Raw genomic sequence first — 23,371 nt, 5'->3', positions numbered from 1 at the left:
GTACATTTATAATGAAGAAATGCAAAAGTTCCTCTAATGTGTCATTAGTAGCTGAAATTAGTAATGAAATAATTGGAAGTTCTGAACTTTGAAGAAAGCTAGAGCTTACTTTTAACATCATGTTTAACAAATGGAGCTACAGTATATAAGTTTATTTAATTAGATCATTGGCAAATACGTCACCAGGGCAGAGATCAGGAACACTTCGTTTTTTTTTTTAGATACAGTACTGTATTTTCAGATCTGATGCTGCAGATTTAAAGTGCTGCAGAAAGATGGAGACAAATAGCCCATAAAGGTATATTTTGTATTTTAGTATCTTTAGACTGTGTCACCAAGGCTTGTGGTTTGCTGCCAAATTCAATTCAATTCAATTCATTTTTATTTGTATAGCGCTTTTAACAATGAACATTGTCTCAAAGCAGCTTTACACAGATAATGCGGTGATTAAAAATGAATATGTTCTTTATGAGTAAGTTTGTCCCTGATGAGCAAGCCGGTGGCGACTGGCGACTGTGGCAAGGAAAAACTCCCCAAAATGGCATAAGGAAGAAACCTTGAGAGGAACCAGACTCAAGAGGGAACCCATCCTCATCTGGGTTACACCGAATGTCCATTTGTGGCGGGTATACAATGTTGCGGGGTGCAGTGATGATGATCAAAAGCGAAGTGTATTTCTGAGTCAGTGTAGGAGACTGTTGACATCAACTACAGTCCAATCCAGGCAGGCCTGATGAAGTGGGAAGATCCACGGGGGGGGGAGAGGGGCAGGAACAGTGGTCACTGGAGCCTCAGGAGCATGTTTAACTCGACAGAGAGAGAGAGAGAGAGAGAGAGAGAGAGAGAGAGAGAGAGAAGAGGGTGACAGGAAGAGAAGGATATGGATTATTAAGTGTACCTATTGTTGCATGAGAGTTAAAGTCACTGTGCAGTTTGGACTCCGGCAAGACTCGCTATGGCAGCATAACTAAAAGGGAGAACCAGAAGGCAACACAGACATGAGGGATCTCTGGGATAAGAGACGGCCCACCATACCACCATCAACAAACCTGAGGGAACACGTGAATGTGAGGGGACGACAGCGTACAAATATCCCACTTCACCAAACACTCTATATCAATGTTCCCTCCAGATCTGAGCCTTTACCTGAGAAAAAATCTACTGATTAAAGGCTTGACTGAATAAATATGTTTTCAACCTCGACTTGAACACTGAGACTGTGTCTGAGTCCCGAACACTGATAGGAAGGCTGTTCCATAACTGCGGGGCTTTATAAGAGAAAGATCTGCCCCCTGCTGTAATCTTCATTATTGGAGGAACCAACAGATAGCCTGCACCTTTTGATCTAAGTAGGCGTGGAGGATCATACTGGTACAGAAGTTCACTCAGATACGGTGGTGCGAGACCATTAAGTGCTTTATATGTCAGTAGTAGAATTTTATAATCAATGCGAGATTTGATTGGGAGCCAGTGTAGACTGATTAATACAGGGGTGATGTGGTCATATTTCCTAGATCTAGTGAGGACTCTTGCTGCTGCATTCTGAACTAACTGAAGCTTATTTATGCACTTACTCGCACACCCAGACAGTAAAGCCTTACAGTAGTCTAATCTAGAAGTAACAAAAGCATGAACTAGTTTTTCTGCATCCTGTAACGACATCATATTTCTAATTTTAGCAATATTTCTAAGGTGAAAGAAGGCGATCCTGGTAATATTATTCACGTGAGCCTCAAAGGAAAGACTCGAGTCAATAATCACACCAAGGTCCAAATCTGTAAGTGTGGTCTGTTTCACTTATTTACAGTCATGATGATTTAAAAGAACATGACATTTCTACTAACAGTATGTCTCAGAGAATCAGGGAGGAAGTGTCCATGCTTAGAAAGGAGAGAAACATCCATATAGCTAGCCACAATAAGCTGAAGGATTTGAAGCTTCACAGAATGCAGGGCTCCTATTTAAAAGAAATGTATATTCATAATAAATGTAGTTATTTGCAGGTAAGGTATGCAGATAAATTTAAATGTCTTTAATATGGCAATGCACAGAGACTAATATGGTGACTCCCATTAGGGGTTGCCACTGCGGATCATACGTCTTTAAAGTATCCTGTCCTCTACATCTCTCTAAATCTCTTTCAAAACTACCTGCATGTCTTCCATCCACCACATCCATAAACCAATGTAGTTACCAATATAACAAAATAGTACTTTAATACTGCATACAGACTTACTGTATTTTCTGATTGTATTTAACTAAAGACATTGGGAAATACACAATACTGCACATTAACATTTTTTTGTAAATATATAGATATTCAAACTAATTTAGGTCGGTAATACAAGAGCTACAGCTTTTATAACACTGGGTAATGTGTTAGATATTATATTCATATATTATGTCCTGTATATTAGCTGTCATGCTCATATATGCATATTTCCAAGCCATCTCTTTATTAAAACTGCAAAATAAAATTGTACACAAACAGCAAACCTTTTGTGAGAGCTGCATGTATATATCTATATTAATAGCAAGCTTCAAAATTCTATTCAACTTGTAGATGAGCATGTAATTAACTGTGTCTTTTAATGTACTCATTGTTTACCTGAGGCTGAAGTTTTTAAGTGGTGTGCAATTAATACTACTAATAGTAATAATAATAATAAAATAAAAAATGCTTAATAGATCGTGGGCTGGGCACACCACTTGAGATCGGCTGATAAATAGACCATATTACACATTCATTTAGACACTTACGCTCTGTAGATTTTTATGTGCTTTTTGAACATCCCATTCCACATTAAGTGCCCATTTGCTCTTTATAATAACCTCCATTTTTCTAGGAAGACGTCCCACTAGATTTTGTTGAGCAGTTGTAGAAATTGGTGTTTATTTTTTTACATGGGTCTTAGTAAAGCCAGGTACTGAGGGTGGGGAATAGTCCGCATTTTGAATTCATCCCAAATGTGTACAGTAGGGTAAAGATCTGTAGTTGGCCACTCAAAGTCTTTCAGTTCAAACCATATAAACCATTTTGTGAAGCTGCCTTTGTGTAGCATTGTCATGCTGTAACAGGTTTGGGACTCCTAGTAAAAAATGTCATGATGCCATATCTAAAAGCATCCTTTATAATTGTGTGCCTGCAACCTTGTGGTAACAGTTTGGGGAAAAAAACATATGGCTGGACAAAAAAACAGGTGTCCCAATACTTTGTCCACATAGTGTAACCTCCATCTATACCAACATTTCTGTTGTGCAATGGATCTGTGTGTATCTGTGATTTCTAGCTGTATATTGATTTTTATTTATATATATACAGTGAGGAAAATAAGTATTTGAACACCCTGCTATTTTGCAAGTTCTTCCACTTAGAAATCATGGAGGGGTCTGAAATTGTTATCGTAGGTGCATGTCCACTGTGAGAGACATAATCCAGAAAAAAAAAAAATCCAGAAATAACAATGTATGATTTTTTAACTATTTATTTGTATGATACAGCTGCAAATAAGTATTTGAACACCTGAGAAAGTCAATGTTAATATTTGGTACAGTAGCCTTTGTTCGCAATTACAGAGGTCAAACGTTTCCTGTAGGACAGGACACACTGCAGGAGGTATTTTGGCTCACTCTTCCACACAGATCTTCTCTAGATCAGTCAGGTTTCTGGCCTGTCGCTGAGAAACACAGAGTTTGAGCTCCCTCCAAAGATTCTCTATTGGGTTTAGGTCTGGAGACTGGCTAGGCCACGCCAGAACCTTGATATGCTTCTTACAGAGCCACTCCTTGGTTATCCTGGCTGTGTGCTTCGGGTCATTGACATGTTGAAAGACCCAGCCTCGACCCATCTTCAATGCTCTAACTGAGGGAAGGAGGTTGTTCCCCAAAATCTCGCAATACATGGCCTCAGTTATCCTCTCCTTAATACAGTGCAGTCGCCCCGTCCCATGTGCAGAAAAACACCCCCAAAGCATGATGCTACCACCCCCATGCGTCACAATAGCTATGGTGTTTTTGGGATGGTACTCATCATTCTTCTTCCTCCAAACACGTTTAGTGGAATTATGACCCAAAAGTTATATTTTGGTCTCATCTGACCACATGACTTTCTCCCATGACTCCTCTGGATCATCCAAATGGTCATTGGCAAACTTAAGACGTGCCTGGACATGTGCTGGTTTAAGCAGGGGAATCTTCCGTGCCATGCATGATTTCAAACCATGACGTCTTAGTGTATTACCAACAGTAACCTTGGAAACGGTGGTCCCAGCTCTTTTCAGGTCATTGACCAGCTCCTCCCGTGTAGTTCTGGGTTGATTTCTCACCTTCCTTAGGATCATTGAGACCCCACGAGGTGAGATCTTGCATGGAGCCCCAGTCCGAGGAAGATTGACAGTCATGTTTAGCTTTTTCCATTTTCTATTGATTGCTCCAACAGTGGACCTTTTTTCACCAAGCTGCTTGGCAATTTCCCCGTAGCCCTTTCCAGCCTTGTGGAGGTGTACAATTTTGTCTCTAGTGTCTTTGGACAGCTCTTTGGTCTTGGCCATGTTAGTAGTTGGATTCTTACTGATTGTATGGGGTGGACAGGTGTCTTTATGCAGCTAACGACCTCAAACAAATGCATCTAATTTAGGATAATTATATGTAGTTGAGGTGGACATTTTAAAGGCAGACTAACAGGTCTTTGAGGGTCAGAATTCTAGCTGATAGACAGGTGTTCAAATACTTATTTGCAGCTGTATCATACGAATAAATAGTTAAAAAATCATATATTGTGATTTCTGGATTTTTTTTTTAGATTATGTCTCTCACAGTGGACATGCACCTACGATGACAATTTCAGACCCCTGCATGATTTCTAAGTGGGAGAACTTGCAAAATAGCAGGGTGTTCAAATACTTATTTTCCTCACTGTATATATATATATATATATATATATATATATATATATATATATATATATATATATATATATATATATATATATACATTGTTTGCTTTTTAGCAGAAAATCCACCAGCCTGTGAAAAACAGGAAAATTACACATAATGAGTCATTTTGGGTGATGAGGGATGGACAAAAGTTGTGCACAGAAAGCAAAAGCCACGATTTAAGAGCACAAAATAAGAAACCAAAAAGAAACCAAACAACACAGCAATAGAATAGGAAATAATAAAATAATGTTTTCCTTCCTACTCCTTTTTGAAGAATCATATTTTCATAAATTCATACTATATAACCTCTTTATTTTTGTAAAGCTGATTTAGGATAATATCCATTGTTAAAAGCACTATACATTTTACATTTAATCAAAAAAGATAAATCACAAAATATAAAAATACAAAGGGGACAGGTTTAATTGGCAGTCATACATGCTCACATCAATGGGTGAGGTGGTATACAGTACAGTAATGGGAAAAATAAAGTAGACCTTCCTTAAGTTCTGTGTTATTTATCAGGACATATATAAAATAGTCTGGGTCTTCGCTAGTTTTCACAAAGTAACATCATCAACTTTAAAACCACAAACGATTTAAATGTTTTCCCAAAATGTAAATGAACATAAAGAAAATGGGTGGAAATAAATAAGTAACTTGTAAACCACTTGAAAAAATGTTTACCGTGAGTTATTGTTTAAAAAGGGTCCTGATTTTTTCTATTTTACTGAGTTATAAATGTACTTTTTCTTCTGTTTTCTGATTTGTCAACAGAATTATCAGTTCTCAATACTATAAGGGAAAAAAAACAAGAACGTACGTGATCTACATGGAATATCCATTGCCGGGCAGCTAACAAACTTTAGTTACCCGGCTATGGTAGGATCTGTATAATCAGAACATACAATAAGAAATTAGCCTGCTATTGTCCATTTGTAATTTGAGATAAACTCTAGCTGGATTGTGTTAGATTAAATTTAATTAAGATGCTTCATTAACTGTAATACAGTAATCCGCTGTTTACCAGAGTGGTTACGTTCCAAAACCTCCCGTGATAAACAAACGCCACTCCAAAAATTCTATTAAAAGTATTGTAATGTACTGTATTAACATTTTACTTAATTGTATAATTAATAATTATATTTTTATTAATAAATGTATTTATTTCAACATAAAACTCCATAAAAACAATTCGATATAAGTTTTTTGGTCAATCATGCTATCCACGAGAGACCGGGAAAATCAGAGAAACAAATGAGTTATGTGGCAAATGTGATTCAGCGATAAACCGTGGACACGTCATTTCAACCGCGGTAAAGCGGAGGATTACTGTATTACAATATGATCATTATATAGTGAGCCGATATGGTATGTACTTCCTGCTAATTTTTTTTTTTTCCTGCTAACATTTGTACATTGAATGTAAGTAATAGATTTTTTATTTTGTTTATGTATTGTGAACTACACCAGCCAGGCAGACAGAGAAACAAAGAGAGAGAGTGTTTAAGATCTCCTGTGAAACTCTGGACATCGCTTGCTGTTCAGGAGGCACAAATGCATGAGGAAACTCCTCCACAGCTCTGCCATTTCCTTCCACAGTGCTAGTGCATTTCCTCATTTCCTGCTGCTTTAAATTCTGGATCCTGTGCCTATTGTCGTTGGCTATTTTTCCATACACATTGTAGCTTCTCCCTTCCTCTCGAATAGAACACACACACACACACACACACACACACACACACACACACACACACACACACACACACACACACACACACACACACAAAGCCACTGAGCTCATTAAGGATGGCAGTGTGTATAGAGTTGCCATGAAGCTTACAGAGAGAAACTTTTCTCGTCTTGACACTTTGCTTGATGTACACTAATTAGGCAACAACCACCAGTAGTGTTTGGGGTAAGTGTGTTTAGTTCAGGTCTGATTATTTAAAAACAATAGGTCAGAATTCAACACTGAAGCTTAAAGAATATATTGGATATTTAATATTAACTAATTCAAATATCAACAGATGGTTTTTGATACCTTTTTTTTATCTAATAACACCATTTAAGATTAAGATAACAACAACTAAAAAAGCAGGGTTTTTTTTCAAAAAAATTTAACTCTCGATTTTATTTATTATTTATAAAGGCCAGAAACTAACTGCAAAGGTATGAGAGCATCAACGTCCCGTTTAAGTTTTTCCTCAAAGGACCCTTTATGGAACCGGTAAGAAATGTAGCTTTTGGCATGCAAATATATTTGTTTAACTACATGAATGTCTGTAAACAACCTGTTGATTTTTATATGTAATGCATTGATTACATTGATATTTGATGATTAGTGTCAATAGTCAGTGTTTATTTGACAAATTGATTATTAATCATATTTTTGATATTGCCTTAAAAAAATGTCACATAAACAAACTCACACTTCTTAAATGCTTAAGTGACTTAAAGACATTCCCGCATCAGATGTAGGTTTATTTCTGTCACAATAAAATTTTTTTTACATTTATTTATTTATTTATTTGTTTGTTTGTTTATTTATTTATTTATTTATTTATTTATTTATTTATTTATTTATTTATTATGCCACATAGAAATATATAATAATGAGTGAAGTTTTTATATTATATTATGTACATTATACATTTTCTATGGCTCATATTATGTTGTGGTTTTTAATTAGAATATAATATTAGACTTACTAGACTTTGAACATTTGCAAATCATTCAGAAAAATAAGAAAAAAAATAAAAACGATATTAAGTGTTTTATATATTTCTTTATTGTCATTTTCAAATCTTTGTTTAAAATATTAAATGTTATTATAAAAAAAAAATGACCAGTTTCTATAACAGCTATTATAAGTTCCACTGAATTTATGACCAAAATGCATTTTGATAGTGCATTGGTGGACAACTTAAACAGCTTTACTTAAAAAACTGTTACAAAAGCACTGATACTGGAGACTCTTTCCAAAATGCAGAATAAACTAAAGCTTGATGTATTTGAAATAGTTTTATTTAAATGGGGCTCAATTTATACAGTACAAGAGCCCAGTGAGTGTGATTCACAACAGAACTATTGTTAGAGAGCTAAATCACTTTAACCCTTTCATTAAGATGCATAATTATGTAAAAACAAACAAACAAACAAAAAAACCCCAATCATAAATGTGTTATTAATTTTTCATATAGTGAACAAACACTTCTGATTTTCTCTTTAGCATCATGTTCTCGGTATCACAAGAGCGGCGCGTGACTCCGGGCATGCGCAGTCGTGCGGCCGTTACTGTGGGCGGATGAAACAGAGAGAGAGAGAGAGTCAGTCAGTCAGTCAGTCAAGAAGCTGTGCATTTATTTTACAAATTACCGGATAAACAGGCTGCGTGGTCGTTGAATAGTTTTGTTGGGCTTCGAAGGAGACCGTGTGCACCGTGAAATGCCGTTTTGTTAGCAGTTAGCGTTAGCGACGTTTGTTTGGCACTTGAACATCACCGGGAATGTGGGCATCTGCCGCTAGTTCATTTCAACGCGTGTGATGAAACCAGGACCGAATCGTTGAGACAGCTGTGTCTGGGGCTTGTACAGCTAAAACGTCCACACAGACAGGAAACGGGACATTATTCAATATATTCGTTTATAAATCTTAAAGGTTTTGTTTGGTTATTTCGCACTCGTTTTCGCAGAAGGTTGCTTTGCTGCGCGTGCGACTGGCATCTCGTGCGCGCGCGCGCCCTCCCCAACCACTCACATACACGCGCACACACTCAGCGCCTCGGAAGTTTTTTGTCTGTGAATGATTTCTGTTGTCTAAAGACCCATTTGCACGTTGTGTTTGGACTACACCTGGCTGTAGGATGCCGGATCAGATCTCGGTGTCCGAGTTTCTCTCGGAGACGACGGAAGACTACAACTCGCCCACCACATCCAGCTTCACGACCCGCCTCCAGAGCTGCAGGAACACCGTCAGTGTTTTAGAGGAGGTAAGAGCTGCAAAAAAAACCCAAAAAACAATAACAAAAAAACATGGCCTGCGTGTCTCATAAGACCGCACTGATGGCGATGAGTCAAAGAATGAGGAGAAAACAGACCCAGAGTGGGCGATATTGTTCAGGTTTTCACACGCTGGCATGCATCAGAGCTGTGCAGATGGAGCGTGGCAAAGCAGCATCATACTCTCTGGGTTCCTTATGCTTGATAAAAGTATCAAATGCAAAATTTTGTCCTTTCAGATTGTAAAGCATATTTACTTTCTCTCATTTTTTGACATCATTAATGCATCATGTTTTTTTGTCCCCCTTTACATCCTCTAATAGTGCAATCAGACATTGTTATAAAGAGAACCCTTATTATAATGAAGTAATGTAAGTCTGTTATAGGCTCTGACAGTGTGGTCATCTCGTTTATGTAGCCCCTGTGTTCTTAGAGAGTCTAGAATTTACCTGATGATCTAGAGTAGTTTGGATCTTCATGGTGCTCATCATGATGGTTTTCACATCAAACCGTGTTACACCAAACTGTGGTGAGGCTCATGGTGGATCTGAATCCTGGGAACTGTAGGTGTAAGGGGAACAGTACATACTGGATAGGATGCCTGTTCAGTCACAATGCACATTTATGCACACAATCCCACATATAGGATTCCAATGGGGTGTTTTTGGATGGTGGAAGGACTATGGTGTAACCATAGGAAACCTACAGTGCCATGAGGAGAACATACAGAACTTTAGTTAGACAGTAACTTTAACTAGTTACTGTACCAGTATATCAGAACTACCCCATGCCCCACTATGCTGCCCACTGTGTTTACCAAGTACTGCATTTTCTAACGAAAGTGCAGACAGTGGTAGTCAGTGATTGGTTGTTTGGTGCAAAAGTGATCAGTAATTGGTCACTGGGTACAATGGTGATCAGTGATTAGTCATTGGGTGCGATGGTGATCCATGATTGGTCATTGGGTGCGATGGTGATCCATGATTGGTCATTGGGTGCAGTGGGGATCAGTGATTGGTCATTGGGTGCGGTGGTGATCCGTGATTGGTCATTGAGTACAGTGGTAATCAGAGGATTTTGAGGGACATAGATTTGTGTAAGAGCATCTCAGTCAGGCTTGTCTCAGTGGTGGTGAGTTGACTGAACTTGCTGCTTCAGCTTATGCAAACAGCTCTGTGATGTGAAATGAAGAGCCATGTCAAGAGCGTGACAGTCAGTAATGTCTGTTTAGAACGTCAGCAGATTTTTCTATTAAAAAAGTTCACTACTGTCATAAATTTGTCCACACTGGGCTCAGGCCCTTCCCCAGGTGGAACTTTCAGAATGAATAACAGGAACATGACCGCACAGCAGACAAGTGGCTATTTAAGTTCGTTAGCTTTTGACATTTAATGAAATAACTCAACAGATTCACCATAACCATTCAACAGAACAACTCAATCCTACCTTTGTATCAGTTAGCAATTTTCAAATAACAAAAAAGAAAGGTACTGCCAGACCAATACAAAGGCAGGAAAGAGCTGCAGGGCGAATGGTAACGTTGGGACCTCATATCTCGTCTGACCTTCTCTTTTGCAGTTATTTCCCACAGGGATTCTGTTCAGTTTTTTACACAAATTGTATAATGTGGCCAAAATGTTAAAGCAATGAAACATTAATTTAAACAGCTCATACTGTCGTGCATTCTCTAAATCACACCACTAACATTGTATACATTCGTACAGTATTTTCAGCTGTTCAAGTTAAACAGCTTTGGTGCTCTTGCTTCACTGTGTCTTTGCTCATTTACATGTGTGGAGGTATTAGGTAATCATTTTGTTAATGTGGATGATTTGGCTGTCCATGACCTAGGGGAATTTTTTGTTAGTACTTATACCTGAAAAAAGTTTTAACCATTAAGTCATTTAACACAGATTAATGTATTTTTAGACCTGCCTGGATTCTGCTCACTTTCTTGTGATGCAGTGTGGTCAGAGCAAAATGACTACCATAATTTCCGGACTATAAAGCGCACCCATATATGAGCCTACCTACTGAATTTTACAAAGATTTTTATTTTGAACATAAATAAGCCGCAGGTGTCTACACTGAAACTAATGAACTTTACACAGGCTTTAACGAAAGATAGTGTCTGTTACACAGTGTAATGAATGAAATATGTTGTGGCTCCTTTAAGAGCAGAGTGGCATTTTGGGAATAGCCTGCCGCCGCATTTTACCGGTATTACTGCATGTGTGCAAGACCGAGGAATATGTCCTTATTATTTTCTGATGCTCATTTTTAAGTTTCTTTGACTAACCCGTAACGCTATAAAAAAGCATGAGTTTGGAAACCTGTCTGTGCTTATATGATTTCTGTTGCAACTGGAATTAGTGAGCTCTCCCATGACCCAGACTCAACGTGTTACAACGACTTCTAAACAGTATTTAAACAGTAGCCTACCAAGAAAGTCATTGTTCACTGTCTTCCTCCTTCCTTTCACAACTATTTCTCTATTTATTTTGGTATCATCGTGCATTTAACCATCTGTGGTTCACCATCTGTGAAGCTTTTCTCCTGATGCCATGCAGCTCAGAACACAGGTGAAGTGTGTTTTTTCATGCCCGGTTGTTTTCAGCGTGACGAATGATTCGCATTTCCTGTTGACAGTCTGAGTGAGCGGCAGGTCAAACGTCAGAGGAACCTCATCTATATTTGTGATGTGGTGCGGCCCGATTCAGTGGGAGCGCTGTTTAATATAAAGAGTTTCATTGGTTCACGTTAACCCGTTTGGCAATTTCATTGGTCTAATATTATGGTGCTCAGTTTTTTGGCATGAAGTTTGTGAAACCGGGAAAAACCCTGAAAAAAAATCCATAAATTAGCCGCTTCGTTGTTTAAGCCGCGGGGTTCGAAGCGTAGGAAAAAAGTAGTGGCTTATAGTCCGGAAAATACGGTACTTGTTTCTGCTTTTTTATGCCATGCCTGTCAAACCCAACGTTTGTGCAATGGATTTGCTCGTATAGTTGAAGCTTGATGCTGTATTTTAGAGTTCAGAATTAATTTCAGTGAAACATCTAGAGAATGATCAGGTTTGTTGACCGTGAGAAACAGCATTTTTGAGTTAAAGTGAACGTGGGAGAAATGCAGCCTCTCTTTAATTCTTCTTTTTCATATTTTTATAATTAGTTTCTTACTGCTAGCTGTAGCTTCTTTGGTGAGATTAACATTGATTTTAAAAGAATGAATATTATTAGTCTTTTCTTTTGATAAATGTTTTTTTCTTTCTTTTATGTACCCCCCTAGTGTAGTTTGGGTGGCAAAAAATGTTTTGTTAACTGTTAAAAGGAATGCCAATATTTATATAAATGAGAATTGTAAGAAGCCAAACACTTTTCTTTAGAAGAGTGGGAAAATTATGATAAATTTGGTTTGATCTTGCGGAACATCATTGTCAGAATTGCTCATTAATATTAACATATAGTGCTTGGAAGTAAAAAGTGAGAGGTTGCAGGGCCAATCTTTTTTAAATTAGCTATCATTCAATACACACAAATCAGAGTCTGATTTTGCAGATCTGTACAAAATACACCAAAAAAATCCCTTGTTGGGACTGTAATTGGCTTCCACAGGAAAACCACCATGACTTAACTTTTCTCGGAATGATAATGCATCTGTTCAGTGCACATGTTCACATGGCTGATGTGATTTTATAATCTAGATTAGGGCTAAAACGATTCCTCGAGTATTATTTGTTTCAATGCTTAGATTAGTCCATTTAACTAAAATTGAGCACTGTGTTTCCCCACAGACCATTTTTATTGATGAACCCTCTAGACCGCTCTGGGGTCCCATTTAAAAACGTGGGGCACACACAAAACGGGGCTGCAAATGTGCATATGACACTTTCCACGCAAAGTTTAGTTCGCCGTCTGTCCAATTCTCCTCTCACCTTCTGCACTTCCACGTTGAGTTTACTTACAAGTGCGCAATTTTTCCTGTTTTTTTTAATAGACCACAACGTTTTCAGCCTCGTTTTGTGCGTACGCCAAGTTTATAGATGAGACCACCGGACAGGTAAAAACAGAAATACTGTAGAACTGTAGAATGAAAAATGGAGCAATAAAGAGAAAACTGTGAGGGGTGAGGAGAAGATTCCGGTCAAACAACACAACAAAAAGTTTCTAAAACATAAAGAAAACACCATACTGTGTTAATACCTTATAATTTTGTCATTTAAAATTAGTTTTTATATTTTTTATTGATGATTTATTTATTTATTTATTTTTATATTTGTATTTGTATTTTAATGTAATTTTTCTAAAAAAAGAAACAAATTACTTGTTAATTTTAAGAGACCCGTCTTATTTTCTCTTGTATATTTATAATTGCTCTTTAATGAAGAAAAAGTACTTCTTACCTGATTACTTGACTAATCAATTGACTAATCAGTAGAAATCGATTACTACAATAATCGATAGCTGCAGATATAATCCAGATTAAATAATACAATTACCAAAATTAAAAAGATATTAATACTTTCATCACATGGATTAGCACAGTCTGACCTTTGGCCTGTTATTAAATACATTTGAGAAGGGTAATGTGTCCCTAGTAATAGGAGTGTTTGATCTTATCTGCTAATATATTATACACTATCTCACAAAAGTGAGTACACCCCTCACATGTCAGCAGTAATTTTAGTATGCTTTCTCTTGGGACAATACTATAGAAATGAAACTTGTGCATATGTGCAGCCTGTATAGCAGTATAGATTTACTGTGCTTTGGAAAAAAAAAAACACTCCATACAGCCATTATTGCCAAAATAGCTGGCAAAAAAAAAAGAGTACATAAAAGTGATAACAGCTATATGTTGTGTCATCATGCAAAGCCACATGTCCTATTTATCATGTTTTTGTCTGCTTGATTGGACCATACAAATTTGTTCATGTTGTATTAGAGCAGTTAAAATGTAGTGCTTTGAGTACACTTCTCTCATAGTGACCACTGGATGTTCAACATGGGACCTTGTGGCAAAGCATTTGAGAATTAGAATTGTTGCTCTCCACAAAGATGGCCTAGACAAAAAGATCAGTAACACCCTGGAGCAGTACAGTGGCCACAGTTATACAGAGGTTTTCCAAGACGGGTTTTCTCAGAACAGACCTCGCACGGGTCGATTAAAGAAGTTGAGTCCTTGTGCTGTGCGTCAGGTGCAGAAGCTGCTTTAAAAAACAGACGCATGAGTGCTGCAGCATTGCTTTAGAGTTTTCAGAAGCAGAAGGGTGGCTTGTCAGTGCTCAGGTCATACATCGCACACTGCAACAAGTGGGTTTGCATTTTTATCCTCCTAGAAGGAAGCCTCTTCTGAAGCTGGTTCACAATAAAGCCTGCAAACAGTTTGCTGAAAACAACCTGTCCAAGAGCATGAATTACTGGAACGATGTCATGTGGTCCGATGAGACGAAGATAAACTTGTTTGGGGTTTAGATATTGTCCAGCATGTGTGGCGACGTCCTGGTGAGCAGCACCAAGGAAATTGTGTGTTGCCTACAGTCAAGCATGGTGGTGGTGGCATCATGGTCTGGGGCTGCATGAGTACTGCTGGTACTGGGGAGCTGTGGTTTATTGAGGAAAACATGGATTCCAACATGTACTGTGACATTCTGAAGCAGAACATGATGCCCCCCCCCCCCCCCCCCCCCCCAGAAACTGATCCGAACGGCAGGTTCCCAACATAATAACGACCCCAAACACACCACCAAGATGACAACTGCCTTGCTGAGGAAGCTGAAGGTGAAGGTGGCCACGTATGTCTCCAGACCTTAAGTGAAAGGTGAAATAGCACCATGTGTCTAACATCCAGCAGATCCATGATGTCATTATGGAGGAGTGGAAGAGGATCCCAGCAACATCCTCAGTTTTGGTGAATTCCATACCCAGGAATTTTAAGGCAGTGTAGATAACAATGGTGCTCACACAAAATATTGACACTTTGGACACAGTTTTGACATGTTCACTAAGGGTGTACTTACTTCAGTTTCCAGCTATTTTGAAAATAAAGACTGTATGTTGAGTTATTTTTTCAGAGGACTGTAAATCTGTACTGCTATACAAACTGCACATTGACTACACTAAAATATATCCAAGTTTTATTTCTATAGTATTGTTCCTCGAGAAGAAATGTGAGTGGTGGATTCACTTTTGTGAGATACTGTGTGTATGTGTGTGTATGCATGTATGCATGTATGTGTATATATATGTGTTTTCATGTATCTGCATAAACTATTAACAGAAGTAACGAGCAAGCTGTGATACAGGTGTGAAAAGAAGCCTTTTACAACTGCACAGCAAGATGGTGAATCTATAGGCAATGGAGACCTTTATTAGTTAATTGGTAGTAGAGTGTGAATATCATGCTGAATTTAATGTAGATTTGTGCTGTCATTGTTCTACAGCAAGTTCAACTATCTACTTATGTTTGTATATACATTGTACCCTCAGCATACTTCATGGATGTTGTTTACCTCACATTCACAAAAAATATAAAAGGGCAAATGGGCATTATATAACCTTTGTACTGATGTCTGCTTGCTGTGTCCTGCACATCGCAGCAAGGAACAAGTCTATGAGTGGCTGTTACAAAACATTTTCCTCTGGAGAAAGGTTATATAATGCTGGGAGGTTTTTAGTGGAATACCACATTAAATAATTTCATGTGAAAAAGTATTCCTTTTATTATGTTCTGATCCGTTATACTGATTTTGTGTGTGCGCGCGTGTGTGCGCGCGTGTGTGTGTATTGACTAGTATCATTTTGGTAATTGAGGGCTTGGTGCTCCTGAAAATCTTATCGTGCAAATGCTTTAAGTCCTAGGCTTCAGATCACCAAGTCAGATATAATGCAATACTAGTGGTTTTGATAGACATGTTTTGTCATTAATTAAAAAACAATATAAAATATAGAAAAGGGGGGACAAAGGTGAGAGAACAGTTTTCATTCATCAGAGGGTTTTTAGCATGCGGTTGTATTCTAGCTTCAATATTTATCAAGGTGAACTTAGACATGAAAGAAAAAACATACGGCAACTGAGTTGGCATCCATTCCACGTGAAGTAATGCATTTTATTTTCATGATTTAAAAAAAATTTTTTTTTTATAGATTTTATTATTTTAAACAATGCGTTTATTTTCCTTTGTGGTGGATTGTCAGTTGTATTGCAATAAACGGTTGCAATGATTTTATGCTGTTTTAAAGGAATTCCAGTCGATTATTCAGTGGACAAGGTGCTGCACCTCTGGTATACCCCATGTCGTGAAACAACAATAATGGAAGTGTCCCAGAATGCTTGATCATTGCAAACACTCAGCTGGAGGGAACAAAATACAAGATACTTTTAGTAGTGATTCATATTTCCTATCTAGTCAGACTTGGAGCAATGCCACTGTTTCTTTCATTGTAATTTAAATATCAAATCCATTACTGGAACCCTGATTATCTTCTGATACCACGCTATTTTTAAATGAGAAACTTTATATTTTATATTTATAATCAAGTCCAAAGTCACAATCAAAACAGTGGCATTTGGCATACAATCTGAAAATCCAATTGTACTGTATAAATTGTATAATATAAATAAATAATTCCTGAATTGCTAAAAACAAATAGCATGTTATTATGACCAGATTTGATATTTATATAGGCTTTGACAGGATTTGATATTTTTTCCTCGGATATTCAGTTTTCAGTGTTGGATATTGGGCTGGTGCCATCCCTAATCACTCATCAAAGCAGACAGTCAACTCCGTTAACTTGCGTGCACATTTTATGACTTACCCTTAATCAGGTTCCTCCTGGTCTCCTGTTGTTTACCTTATAGGATTCGGTCCGGGCTGCATTTGTCTTTTTTTCTTTAATTAAGAAGCCTTTGGTCATCCATCACCTCTTAGACCAGCTGCCTCCCAGGTTCGGCGTCTACATCCTAAACGCGAACCATCTGTTACACATGCCGTATGTACATGGCAGCAATAGTACTAATCATTCTGTGTGTGTAAAGGGTGATAGAGAAAGATTGCATGAGTGAGATCTGACTGTAATCAGGAGGTCTACAGTGTGGAGAGGAGCTTTGCAATCTGTAATACACATACACTCATGGGATTTAGTTTAAAAGCTGCCTGATATTCCAAATAACTGTAACGGGAGTTCTACAAAGTGTCATCCAGGGTGAGCACACCTGCCAGATGTGTGGCACAGCTGTAAATTCAATTCTTTGTTTTATTGTCAGACTCCAGCATATATGTACTCTGTTAAAAACACATCTAGGGTTACACTGTAAAGAGGCTGACTGATTGGAAGTTATGTCCGAATGATCTTGCGATGAATTCCTTCCTATGGTCCTGTTTACCCTCAGGAGTTTGCACTATAACTATTTTGGTTTGATGTTTATGTATTTGTGTATTTGATGTGTACACATAATTCAAACTTTCAAGGAAGTGATAGGATTTTATCTTGATTTACTACAATTATGGTACAGTTTTTGATAAGCTTTATCTAAAAATAATTAAAACATTTAACATTATAAAATGACAAAAGCAATAAACTTTAATGAGCATGTTAGAATACTGGCTCAATAAAACGCCATGTGTGCAGACACCTGTTTTTATAACTAAGAATAAAGCATTTATGTATTTTTAGCTTTGTCCTTGTTGGGTCAGAACTGTCAGATATTCCTATTCTTCTGGACACATTTATCCCCCCCCCCCACACACACACACACTCTCTCTCATGTTCTCTCTGAATTTAATGTAAATGACAGTTACATGGCTGTAATGGTTTATGGCTGTCAGTCGTTTGTAAAAGCTGAGTCATTTCCCCTTGTGTGTTGATGTAAATTATGCAGAGGTACAGGGTCAATATTTAATGCTGCTGTAACGTGAGGTTAGAAAAGCCTTCAGGGAAATTAGCATGCCTAAAAGCCTCTCAAGTCAGCTAGGGTACTTGTGCTGACTAAAGTTTTTCCTGTTCACATAAACTTTTGGGTGATTATTTTGTAGTCTTTGATTAATATAAAGGTGTATTGTTTTCATGAGCTATTTGATTTCTGTTTATTTTAGAAAAAGTAGTTTTCAGCCAAGCTGGAAATGTGATGTTTTAATAGATGTGTGCTGTTGTGTTATATAACAGTAATTTCCAAATCAATTTCCAGAATTGGCAATGTTTTAGTAATAAACTACCTATTGTCTTGTTATATTGTAACTGATTGAATCCTTGGCATGAATGCAGACAGCGCAGTTTAACAGTACACAAATATTATGCTATGTTCTGCAGGCCTGGAGATTAAAACTTCTCTGCCTTGGGCTAACTCCATGAGTGCATGTTGAATATTGCAGTGTATCATATAACTTATTATCTACATGCCTGTTTCCCAGCTGTCCTACAGAACGTGCCGTATGTGGAATTCCTTTGTTACGCTTGTGGTTTAATGAATAATGAATAATGGGGCCTAAAACAGACCATAATGACTGCCCTTCAACAGCAAAACAATGCCATTCAGACTCAGGCTGCAGCAACCCTAACCCTAGATTAGTCCATCAATAAATTGATTAATTGGGATAGGGTTAGCAGGAGAAAACAAGACCGTTTTTTTAAAATAAACAAGTAATTTGTTTTCTTAAAAAAAAAAAAAAAGGTTCATTTTTATTGTGGAAATTGCAAAAAAAAGTGTCTGTGAAAACTAAACCTGTTTAGTTAATTTAATTGCCATATTACATCAAAATGCAAATACAAATAAACTGTACTATGTTTGTTTTAGTTTAAAATGATCACAAACTTTGGAAACTTTCTGATGTTTTCTTTCGTCCCTCGCTGTTTCTCCATTTTTCATTCTGCAGCTTCTTCTGTGTTGTATGGAAGCCTGCTTCCGAAAAAAAAAGCCAAACTTTGCTGACTTTATTTCACGCAATTCGAATGTTATTTGTCGCAATTCCGACTTTATTTCTCGTATACATCCATCATTTTTGGTGCATCCACCAGTAACTGTTGTCGGCCTGAAGTTTGAAGCTGTTGGTGTATGAACGAGGCTCCTCTGCTTCATCGGTCTTGTTCCGTCTCCTCCACAGATGATTGTTAGACAGAGTCTCCAGGGATCAGAGGCTTATTTAGATAAAATGCGATTCTATTGAATGTAGACTGTTCTCGGAGTTGCGAGAAAAAAACTTTTTTTTAAAAGAAAACCAGAGTGTCTGCCTGTCCAGAGTGGTCCAGAGTTAAGCAGGTGCGTCTGTAAAAATGGTCTGAAAACACAGTGAAAACACGTTAGTGCACACACATACAGGTGCATCTCAATAAATTTGAATATCATTAAAAAGTTATTTTATTTAAATAATTCAATACTAAAAGTGAAACTTGTATATTATATAGATTCATCACACACAGACTGATTATATGTCGTGTTTATTTCTTTTAATTTTGCTTACAGATGATGAAAAACCAAAATTCAGAAAATCTGAATATTGCAAAAAGGTTCAATATTGGAGACTCGTGGTGTCACAATTCAATCCAAATACCTGCAAAGGTTTCCTGAGCCTTTAAATGGTGTCTTAGTCTGGTTCAGGCTACACAATCATTGAGAAGACTGCTGACTTGACAGTTGTCCAGAAGACGATCACTGACACCCTGCACATGGAGGGTAAAACACAAAAGGTCATCACTAAAGAAGCTGCTGTTTACAGAGTGCTGTATCCAAGCACATTAATGGAAAGTTAAATGGAAGGAAAGAATTTGGTAGAAAAAGGTGAAACGAAGCTCATTCAAGAATTTGGGGAGATTCACAAAGAGTGGACTGCAGCTGGAGTCAGTGCTTCAGGAGCCACCACACACAGACGTATCCATGGGCTACAACTGACTGTAGAAACTGAAATAGAAGCCACTCCTGAACCAGAGACGACGTCAGAGGTGTCTTACCTGGGCAAAGGACAAAAAGCACTGGACTGTTGCTTCTTGCTTCCCTCTGCTGACCAGCTTTATGGAGATGCTGATTTCATTTTCCAGCAGGATTTGACACCTGCCCAAACTGCCAAAAACAACAAAAGTTGGTTAATTGACCCAGGTGTTGGTGTGCTTGACTGGCCAGCAAACTCGACAGACCTGAAACCCCATAGGAAATCTTTGGCATATTGTCAAGAGAAAAATGAGAAAACAAGAGATCAAAAAATGCAAATGAGTTGAAGGCCACTGTCAGAAACCTGGGCTTCTATTCCACCTCAGCAGTGCCACAGACAGATCACCTCCATGCCACACCGAATTGAGGCAGTAATTAAAGCAAAAAGAGCCCCTACCAAGTATTGAGTACAAATACAGTAAATGAACATACTTTCCAGAGGGCTAACAATTAACTAAAAATGTTTTTTTGGTTGGTCTTATGAAGTATTCAAATTTGTTGAGATTTAATTAGTGGGTTTTTGTTAACTGTGAGCCAAAATAATCAAAACACTTGAAATATATCAGTCTGTGTGTGATGAATCTATATCATATATATTGAATTACCTGTATTGAATTACTAAAATAAATCTTATTTATTCGTATTTTAAGAAGAAGGAGGATCATAGGGTGACGTATAAGAGTGGAGGAAGGTGCACACAGGTGGATTATGTTCTGTGTAGGAGATGCAACCTGAAGGAGATTGGAGACTGTAAGGTGTTGGCGGGGGACAGTGTAGCTAGACAGCATCGGATGGTGGTCTGTAGGATGGTTTTGGAGGCGAAGAAGAAGAGGAGGAAAGTAAGGTTTGAAAGAAGAATAAGATGGTGGAAACTGAAGGAGGAAGAGTGTAGTGTGAGGTTCAGGGAAGAGGTCAGACAGGGGCTTGGTGGTGGTGAAGAGGTGCCGGATGATTGGGCAACTACTGCAGGAGTGATGAGGAAGGCAGCTAGAAAAGTACTTGGTGTGACATCTGGAAATAGAAAGCAAGACAAGGAGACGTGGTGGTGGAATGAGGAAGTGCAGGAGAGCATTAAGGGAAAGAGGTTGGCAAAACAGAAGTGGGATCGACAGAGTGATGAGAAAAGTAGGCAGGAGTACAAGGAGATGCGGCAGCAGGTGAAGAGGGATGTGGCGAAAGCCAAGGAAAAGGCATATGAGGAGCTGTATAAGAGGTTGGACACTAAGGAAGGAGAAAAGGATTTTTACCGATTGGCCAGGCAGAGGGACCGAGCTGGGAAGGATGTACTGCAAGTTAGAGCAATAAAGGATGGAGAGGGAAATGTGTTGACTAGTGAGGAGAGTGTGTTGAGAAGATGGAGGGAGTATTTTGAGCAGCTGATGAATGAGGAAAATCAGAGAGAGAGAAGATTGGAGGATGTGGAGTTGGTGAAGCAGGATGTAGATAGGATTAGTAAGGAGGAAGTGAGAGCAGCGATTAAGAGGATGAAGAATGGAAAGTCGGTTGGACCAGATGACATACCGGTAGAAGCGTGTAGATGTTTAGGAGAGATGGCAGTGGAGTTTTTAACCAGATTGTTTAACAGAATTCTGGAAGGGGAGAGGATGCCTGAGGAATGGAGAAGGAGTGTGCTGGTACCGATCTTTAAGCATAAGGGAGATGTGCAGACCTGCAGTAACTACAGGGGAATTAAGTTGATCAGTCACACCATGAAGTTATGGGAAAGAGTAGTGGAAGCCAGGCTGAGAGAAGAGGTGACCATCTGTGAGCAACAGTATGGTTTCATGCCGAGGAAGAGCACCACAGATGCCTTATTTGCTTTGAGGATGTTGATGGAGAAGTATAGAGAAGGACAGAAGGAGCTGCATTGTGTATTTGTGGATTTAGAGAAAGCGTACGACAGGGTACCGAGAGAGGAGTTGTGGTATTGTATGAGGAAGTCAGGTGTGCCAGAGAAGTATGTGAGGGTGGTGCAGGACATGTATGAGGACAGTGTGACGGCAGTGAAGTGTGCAGTAGGTACGACAGACTGGTTCAGGGTGAAGGTTGGACTGCATCAAGGATCGGCCCTGAGCCCTTTCCTGTTTGCAGTGGTGATGGACAGGTTGACGGACGAGGTCAGACAGGAGTCTCCCTGGACTATGATGTTTGCAGATGATATTGTGATTTGTGGTGAGAGTAGAGAGCAGGTTGAGAAGAGCCTGGAGAGGTGGAGATATGCGCTTGAGAGAAGGGGAATGAAAGTCAGTAGGAGTAAGACAGAGTACATGTGTGTGAATGAGAGGGAGGGCAGTGGAGTGATGCGGTTGCAGGGAGAAGAGGTGGAGAAGGTGGAGGAGTTCAGGTACCTGGGGTCAACAGTGCAAAGTAATGGAGAGTGTGTTAGAGAAGTAAAGAAAAGAGTGCAGGCAGGGTGGAGTGGGTGGAGAAGAGTGACAGGAGTGATTTGTGATAGTAGGGTATCTGCAAGAATGAAAGGGAAAGTTTATAGGACTGTGGTGAGACCTGCGATGTTGTATGGATTAGAGACAGTGGCATTGAGTAAAAGACAGGAGGTGGAGCTGGAGGTAGCAGAGCTGAAAATGTTAAGGTTTTCGTTGGGAGTGACGAGGATGGACAAGATTAGAAATGAGTTTATTAGAGGGACAGCACATGTAGGATGTTTTGGTGACAAGGTGAGGGAGGCGAGATTGAGATGGTTTGGACATGTGCAGAGAAGGGACATGAATTATATTGGTAGAAAAATGCTGAAGATGGAGCCACCAGGTAGGAGGAAAAGAGGAAGGCCAAGGAGGAGGTTCATGGATGAGGTGAGGGAAGACATGCAGGTAGTTGGTGTGAAAGAGGCAGATGTAGAGGACAGGGTGGTATGGAGACGGATGATCCGCTGTGGCGACCCCTAATGGGAGCAGCCGAAAGAAGAAGAAGAAGAAGAATTACTAAAATAAATCAGCTTTTTAATGATGTATACACACACACACACACACACACACACATAACCAAAACCACTCGTATAATATTGTGAACGTCTCCCTTGTGCCAATAAAGAGCAGTGTGGTATCTGGCACTAAGATGTTATCAGCAGATCATCTTGGAGGTGTTGCTTCCATGCAACAGTCTTGTTTTACTAAACACATCCCTCATGCTTCTGTTGTTTGAATTGAGATCTATGGAAAGTGAAGGCCAAGTCAACACATTGAAAACCTTGTCATTTTCCTTAAACCATTCCATGACACTTTTTGCAACGTAGCAGGGAGGATTATCCCGCTGAAAGGTCATTGAGAGGCCACTGCCAGTAGGGAATACTATTGCCATTAAAGGGTTCAACATTGTTTAGTTTGGTGGTTACTGTAGCAATTTGTGCTATAGTAGCCTTTATGTGAGATCAGTCCTATCCTTCGCTCTACACACTTCGCTCTGCTTTGTATCAATGAACCTTTGGTCTTGCTGCCCATTTTTTGGGTCACCTTTAACAGGTACTAACCACTGCATACCAGGAACAACCCACAGGAC

General features: G+C 38.7%; 1 protein-coding gene and 1 long non-coding RNA gene across 4 annotated transcripts in view; both read left to right on the top strand.

Moving 5' to 3' along the window:
* The first annotated feature begins 221 nt into the window (after positions 1–221).
* On the top strand, positions 222–2,662 carry LOC310720098. Its single transcript, XR_014531658.1, has 3 exons — positions 222–298; positions 1,808–2,003; positions 2,077–2,662. It is a non-coding gene; the product is annotated as an uncharacterized lncRNA (long non-coding RNA).
* A 4,037-nt stretch (positions 2,663–6,699) lies between these two features.
* The window catches only part of asap1b (ArfGAP with SH3 domain, ankyrin repeat and PH domain 1b), a 77,644-nt gene continuing 60,972 nt past the window's right edge, over positions 6,700–23,371 (top strand). For all 3 annotated transcript variants that reach the window (XM_083529857.1, XM_083529855.1, XM_083529856.1), the window contains exons 1-3: positions 6,700–6,855; positions 7,090–7,167; positions 8,802–8,928. In XM_083529857.1, the coding sequence (XP_083385983.1) occupies positions 7,112–7,167; positions 8,802–8,928 (183 nt within the window). In that variant the 5' untranslated portion in view covers positions 6,700–6,855; positions 7,090–7,111. The remainder of the gene's footprint in view (positions 6,856–7,089; positions 7,168–8,801; positions 8,929–23,371) is intronic.

Source organism: Silurus aristotelis (assembly GCF_946808225.1).
Source record: "Silurus aristotelis genome assembly, chromosome: 25".
In the NCBI taxonomy this organism is placed as follows: Eukaryota; Metazoa; Chordata; class Actinopteri; order Siluriformes; family Siluridae; genus Silurus; species Silurus aristotelis.
Note: the sequence above shows the minus strand (reverse complement) of the source record. Positions and strands in the feature narration are given on the sequence as shown.